This window comes from Sebastes umbrosus, chromosome 3 (assembly GCF_015220745.1).
Source record: "Sebastes umbrosus isolate fSebUmb1 chromosome 3, fSebUmb1.pri, whole genome shotgun sequence".
Classification (NCBI taxonomy): Eukaryota; Metazoa; Chordata; class Actinopteri; order Perciformes; family Sebastidae; genus Sebastes; species Sebastes umbrosus.
In genome coordinates this window covers 16,861,797-16,869,171 of record NC_051271.1, presented here as the reverse complement: position 1 = coordinate 16,869,171, position 7,375 = coordinate 16,861,797, and the positions used below count along the sequence as shown (strand labels likewise).

Here is a 7,375-nt window from a genome sequence, read left to right as displayed (position 1 = left end):
GTTTCAAATGCAGAGTTTCTGAATACGGGCTGTGTGTATTTCCCTGTGGATTGAGTGTTTCGATACTTTCACAGTTTTTATATAGGACTTAAGCCTGCTTTATAATAAAAAAAACATGAAAATCTCACTTTTTTATAATATGGGACCTTTAAGTAAAGCACTTTCAAATTGTACTTAAGTACAGTAGGCTTTTTGAGTAGGTGTAGGCCTACTTAGTTACTCTACACCACCGCAGGGCTGAAAACACAACTGGTCTCAAATCAATCAGACTGAAGTGTGAACTGAAGGAGACTCAAATGAGGACAGAGTCAGCTGTCTCTCTGCAGCTGCTTCCTCCAGGTGGAGGTCAGGTTACCACAGCAACAGCACAGCTGTTAAACTGCTCCACCTCAGCATCTAAAGAGGTGCACCAACTTAACACAGGAAGCATCATCACTTTTCGGTTTATGTGAAGCCGTAGATAATCCATCACTTCAGTGTTTATCACACCTCACCATCCTGTGGTTTGCAGCTTCCTTGTGGGTGAGTTCAAGGACACTCTGACATCTGAGTCGGTTATTAAAGAGGATTGAATTGTCTCTGTACTTGTTTTGTGTTTCAGTACAGCTGTTCAGTATTTATTTCTATATTCCCACGCTGTGACACGAGTGTATGATTAAATGGTAATATAAATATAAAATAATTAACTTGTTTAACAATGAACATTTTAAGAAAAAGTCCCATTCTTAATGATTGCTGTGGTGTTCACTATGAATCTACATCATTGTGGTTTAATTCAGCTTCTTCTTTACATTATTATTATAATACAGATGGCAAAAAGCTGCCTGACATCTCTGCGGCTTTGAGAGAAAACAGTTGTGGAGTGTCTTTTATTTCACAGTGACACATCATGTTAATAAACAATCTTTGGATGTTTGATTTCACTCATACCTCATCTCTCTGTCAAACACAGAAATCTCAGACACATTAAAGATCCTCTAAAGTCAAATCACTGTTTGATTGCATTTTACATTTTATTGAGGTGAATATTTTTAATGCTTATTTTGAAAACTGCAACAATTCCTTTTTTTTATTTCTCATAATTACATCAGACTTTAGCTCCACCTGGTGGCTGTTAGTTTAAATTACTGCCATCTGATTTTTTTAATCAACCTTTTTGTTGTTGTCCTTCCTTCATGGTGTTTTTGTGGAGTAGTGAAAAATAAATATGATGATGAAATAAATGAGGTGGTGTTGTTAAAAGAAGGATGGAGGGAGTGCAGTGGTAGCGAGAAACCTATTAGAAAGAATGCAAGTTTAAGGCACTTCAGCATTGACTTCACTTCTCTGACCCAGAGGTTGTTCACTTGGACCAATACAGATGAGCTTCTGTGAAGAGTGACGTGTGGTCTTATTTTCTTTCTCAAAATAGTTGAATTAATGGTTGAATGTGAGCCTTTAAAAAAATTATGTGGATTATTGTTTTTTTTCGGAAAATGAAATTCAGTAGACAAACAGTTCAAGGATTAGATAAACATGATAAACTTTATTGATCCCAAACAGGAAAATCAGAACACTAATGAAAACACTAAGTAAAAGTTGCTAAATACTTTATACACCAACATAAATAGTAATGTATAGACACAATAAGTGTGGAGCCAGTGAAGATGCAAAGAAAAGTGTTTGGATCAGATGTTTGAGCATCAGTGAACACGAATATAAACACTTTGGTTTGTTGACTGTAACCAGTGGCTGCTGGGAAGGAAGCACATCAATATTTGGAAATGTAAATTCATACTATCATTGATGACATTTTCCCCAAGCTGGATGGTTGTTTGACGTCTGAGAGGAATCCAGTTTGTTCTGCTGCAGGTCACACACACGCACACACACACACACACACACACACACACACACACACACACACACACACACACACACACACAAAGCACCTCCCTCTCACTGTAATCTCCCAAATTGTAAGGAGCTGAGAGAGAAACATTAGAGGACGAGCAGAGAGGGAGCTCAGACGGAGGATTCTGTCTGACTCACTGATCTCGAACCATGAGGTTCGAGGAGATCCTGGACGATGTTGGCGGCTTCTCCAAGTTCCAGTTCCTGGTCCTGTCCATCCTGTGCCTGCCCCGCGCCATCCTGCCCCTCCACTATCTCCTGCACAACTTCATCTCTGCGACACCTCCTCACCGCTGCGCCCTCGGGAGCCCGGAGGACGGTGACGGGGCGTTGTTGAGCTCCGAACCTGAAGCGCTGGCCCTCAGGATCCCCCCTCAGGACAACAGCTCCTTCAGCTCCTGCAGAGTCTACGACCCGCCGCTGACCTTTAACCTCGGCCCAGGAAACGTGACAGCACGTTGTACCCACGGCTGGATCTATGACAAATCACAGTTCAGCTCCACGACGGCCACCGAGGTAAGGAGAAGCTAATTTATGTAAGGGATAATGTATAGCCAGCCGGTCATTGTTGTGAAAGAAAACCCCAACAGGGCGATGCCGCAAGGGTCTCTCATTCTTTCACAACAATGACCCGTGAGCTGTACATTATCCCGCTTATCACACTGCTACTTACTGAAGAAATCAATAATTGTACACAAAAACGGTCTGCCAGAGTCCGACATTAGAACTGCGCCCATAGCAACGGTCTGCTATAAAGAAATAACAGACCGTAGAACGCCGTGATTGACCAATCAGAATCGAGTATTCAACACAGCCGTGTAACAAATGTGTTTAACCATTTTTTCTCTATTGCCTGCACTTGACCAGTGGAGTGGATTTCAAAGTATTTTTTAAATACTAGAAGTCAAACTGAGTGTTAACCAACGCTCTCCTGATAGACGATGAAAATGAAATCAATTAAAAGGTTGACCTTCCTTCACCACCGCAATTCAAGGCTAATAGCAGTGGTAGAAGAAGTACTCAGATCTTTTACTTAAGTAAAAATAGTAATATCACAGAGCCGAAATACTCTGTTACAAATCAAAGTCCTGCATTCAAAATGTTACTGAAGTAAGTACTAGCATCAATAAATATACTTAAAGTACCAAAAGCAAAAGTTGTCATTATGCAGAATGGCCCATCTCAGAATAATACATATTATATTATAGGATTATAACTGTTGATGCATTAATGTGTTCATCACTTTAATGTTGAAGCTCGTAAAGGTGGAGCTGATTTGAATTAGTTTATATACTGCTGGGTAGCTTGTAAACTTAATCTATAATATTACATCATAACCTATTTGTTAATCATACAACAACAATCTGAACCTAGAAAGTAACTAAAAATATCAGATAAATGTAGTGGAGTAAAAAGTACAATATTTCAGAGCTACAACAACAAACGATTAGTTGTCAACTATTAAATTATTCGCAGACTATTTTGATCATCGGCTAATCGGTTTGAGTAATTTTTTAAAATGTGAATATTTCCTGGTTTCTCTACTCCTCTATGAGAGTAAACTGGAAATATTTGCGTTGTGGAAAAAACAAGATATTTGAGGACATTTTATAGACCAAACAACTAATCGATTAATCAAGAAAATAATTGTCAGATTAATCGACAATGAAAATAATCAGTTGCAGCCCTACAATATTTCCCTCTGAGATGCAGAGAAGAAGCAGAAAACTACAGTAAAGTACAAGTACCTCAAAATGAGTACACCTTCCACCACTGACTATTAGAGACACAATATCTGATCTTTTATCAGTTGTTGAAGTGGCGATTATCTCCAGTGTTTGAGATTTGATTGGTTCTTAAAGCCTGAGATTTTAGTACAAAGATGTGTTGTTTGATGCCTGGCGAAGGTCCATGACCAAAACGTTGTGTGTCTAATAAACTCAGTGCTGACTGTGAGCAGGAATTGCAAACATTTTAACAATAAAATTGAATCAAATGGCTAGAAAGAAAAAGAAAATACGAGTTAGTTAGTTGAGAAAGGTAAATGGACTTGCATTTATATAGTGCTTTTCTAGTCTTCCAACCACTCAAAGCACTCTACACTACATGTCATTCACACATTCATACACTGATGGCAGATGCTACTAAGGTGCCAACTTTGCCCATCAGGATCTAATCTGAATACTCATTCAAACACCGATGGCTGGGCCTTCGGGAGCAATTTGGGGTTAAGTGTCTTGCTCAAGGACACATCGACATGTGACCCGGAGCAGCCGGGGATCGAACCACCGACCTTCAAATTGGTGGACAACCTGCTCTACCCTCTGAGCCACACCTACCCCTGTGGAGAGAAAAGGTTGCTAATAGCTGCAGAAGGCTAAATTATAAGCAACATTTTCTCTCCATCTATGAAACGTTTCGCCGATATTGTAGATCGCTACAGCCTTGAATCATAGTTTGTCATCGCAAATGTATGCAATATCTCGATTTTGGCAACCAACAACACAGCAAGATGACATTTTTGATGTGTAACTTTAGCCCACTGCTAGTGTTTGCCTTCAGTCTTTTCCTTTGTTTTGCCTCCAGCTAACATGATACCGTGATGTACAGTAATCATGACGCTGACTGTAAAAGTGTCTTTAGCGAAGGCCTATAGCCCTCAGGGGTTACATTCATCGGGTTATTTACAAAATACTCAAACTTTCATCAGATTATTTACAAAATAATGGTCTGTGTACCAGAACATTACTGTATTATCGAATATCTCTGACTGTAAGTGAAGAGGACAATGTGCAGGAGTGTTTTTGTAACTTATTTGATCAGTCTAAAACCTTAAATCAATGCCAGTAATTCACCACTTTGACTTCTCTGCAAAGTTATTGTTGATTTATTCTAAAAACAATCTTATTTGTCACATAAAGCAAACTTCCTACGTTATTATTGAATAACTCTTTTTATTCTATATTGTCGACCTAACGTGACTTCTCCAATGCACATGTCGACCTACAGGTGTTGAATTGAACCTCATAACATTCTGGTTGAGCCAACCTGAATCCAAGAAGACTCAAAAGTCTCCGAGTGGTGTAACATACATGTAGGACGTTGAGGAAGATTCAAGTTTATGCAGATGTCCTCTGACACACAAGGGCGAGAAACAACAACCATTCCGTCCACAGAAGCAGTTATTTTGAATCCACTAAACTTAGTTAAAGAACAACCTCACAATTCTCCACGATACAAGTTTATAGGTCCTAAATTTGATATCCAGAGTGTTGTGGAATTTCTGATACTCAGGTTAACTCATTCAGCAGGAAGGAAGAGGCCCAGGAGCTGTTCATGTCTTAAACAGAAGGTTTATTGAAGCTTGATCAAGGAGCAATCTTCAGGTCTCCACCAGTGATGTGTTTCTGCGTGAAAACTCTGCTCTTTCACCCTGGTGCTCAGTGTCTTAGCCTGCATATCATGTTTACGAGAGACTCCACGTCCCCGTGATGTTGTCAGCGACGGGCTCCGCTGTCCATACTGCAAACACAGTTGTACAGACAACAGTGACGCCCCCAGACGGGAATACAACCCAGTGATGTCTCCACAAGGTACACGCTGACCCCCTGACCCAGAACAGAGAGGAACAGATGCAAATTCCATCACACAGAGCACTAACATAGCAGCATGCAACTATTTGGTATGTAAAGATATAGAGGAGTAATATCTACTTGAGCAGAGAACAAAGTCACTCTCCCTCTGTGTGTGTTGTAATCAGAGCTTCTCCATGCTTTGTTGATATAGCCGGGCTGGCCGTGCATGCTTTTAGTGCACGTTCATGCATGTGAGCGTGCCCGACTGGCTAGCTCACGGCCGCCGCTCTGCACTGCTCTCTGTCGAGGAGAGTGGAGCAGGTGGACCCAAATGCAGGAGATGACAGGAACTTGGCGAAATAATTTGAAGTCAATATCTGGTGCAGGCAAGGCAGAACTGAACATCTCACAACAAGATCAAGGATCCAACAAAGACTGAACTGAAAACCAGGACTTAAATACAAACTGATCTGACGAGAGGATGAAGTGCAGGTGGAGAGATGGGCGGAGAAGCTCAGGTGAGGGGAATGAGGTGATTAGGCAGAGGAATGGGCAGGGAGCTGATTGGCTGGGGGAAAACACTGGGAACAAGAAAGGAGCTGATTGATTGGGAAGAACGAGGCTGTTTCAGAACAGGTGTGCAGATGGACAAAGGAGGGAAAGCCAGGGGGAGGGTTATGGAGGACGGATCCTGCCAAAATCAAAATAAATGAATAAATAAATAAGTGACTCAATAAATAAATAAATACATATGCTATTAAAAGTAGCAAAAATAATATAAAAAATAAGTGTATTAATTAATTCATTCATTGATAAAATGTGACATAAATTGATATTTCTGCTTTAATTTGTTTCTTTATTTATCTAATATATTCTTTATTTAAAACTTTTATTTATTTTTATTAATTTCTACATTTATTTGTTATTTATTTATGTTTATTTATGCATTTATTTTTATTTATTTATTTTAAAATGTATGTATTTATTTATGTGTTTAAACATTTATTCGTTTATTTATTTATTCATGATTTTTCCTTAGCATTTCACCCCTTATTTATTTCCCCAAACTTATCTATTTATGTATTCTTTTCTTTAAACATTTCTTTTAACGTTTCTTTATGCTTTTCTGCCTCATTATGAGAATGAGGGGGCTGTCACTCAATGTGTGTCATCATGGGGTCAGGGTGCATGGGGTCGGTTCGTGGTACAGGCCTCAGCTGAGTTTAGAGTTTAGAGATAAAGTTTCTTAAGCTGCAACCCCGTCACCAAATTTTTTTTTGGCATTGTATCAGAATCTGAATTAGAATAGGGTTTATTGCCAAGTAGGTTATATACAAGGAATTTGCCTTGGTTTTTGGTTCATACAGTAACAACAATAATAATATACAATAAACATATAGAAAATAAAAACACTGGCAGAGTGCTGCAAGAGTCAAGATACAAATAGAATAGAAAAATGACAACACAAATATTAAAAACATACCATAAAAAATACTATAGCAAATATGTACAATATCAATGTATTTTGGAAGGAGAGTAGCTGTGGATGTGCAAAAGTTCACAGTGAAGAGAATATGCAATACAGTACAGGGATAATAGTCCGAGATGCACCAAGGCACGTTTCTGCAAACCACTTGGTATGTTGAATGTCAGCGTTTCTGAACCCAAAATACGTTTCATGAATACATTTCATATCAGCCTCGTATCACGCTTGTAGAAATGCACAATGTCATGTGGTTAACATTGTGAAACCATCGGTTAGGTTCAAAATGGGAAAATAATGTTTCCAATAATCAATAATTAAGGTTTAGAGAGAGAGAGGTGTGTTGACAGACAGGTGATATACAGTCTGTGTTTTAACCTTTCTGTCTCTGCAGTGGGATCTAGTGTGTGACGACAAACAGCTG

At 39.2% G+C, this 7,375-nt stretch overlaps 1 protein-coding gene across 1 annotated transcript in view; it reads left to right on the top strand.

Annotated features, from left to right (window-relative positions):
• The first annotated feature begins 1,808 nt into the window (after positions 1 to 1,808).
• The window catches only part of slc22a7a (solute carrier family 22 member 7a), an 11,958-nt gene continuing 6,391 nt past the window's right edge, over positions 1,809 to 7,375 (top strand). The window contains exons 1-2 of the mRNA XM_037763404.1: positions 1,809 to 2,409; positions 7,346 to 7,375. The exon at positions 7,346 to 7,375 is cut by the window's right edge and continues 74 nt beyond it. Of these exons, the coding sequence (XP_037619332.1) occupies positions 2,044 to 2,409; positions 7,346 to 7,375 (396 nt within the window). The 5' untranslated portion in view covers positions 1,809 to 2,043. The remainder of the gene's footprint in view (positions 2,410 to 7,345) is intronic.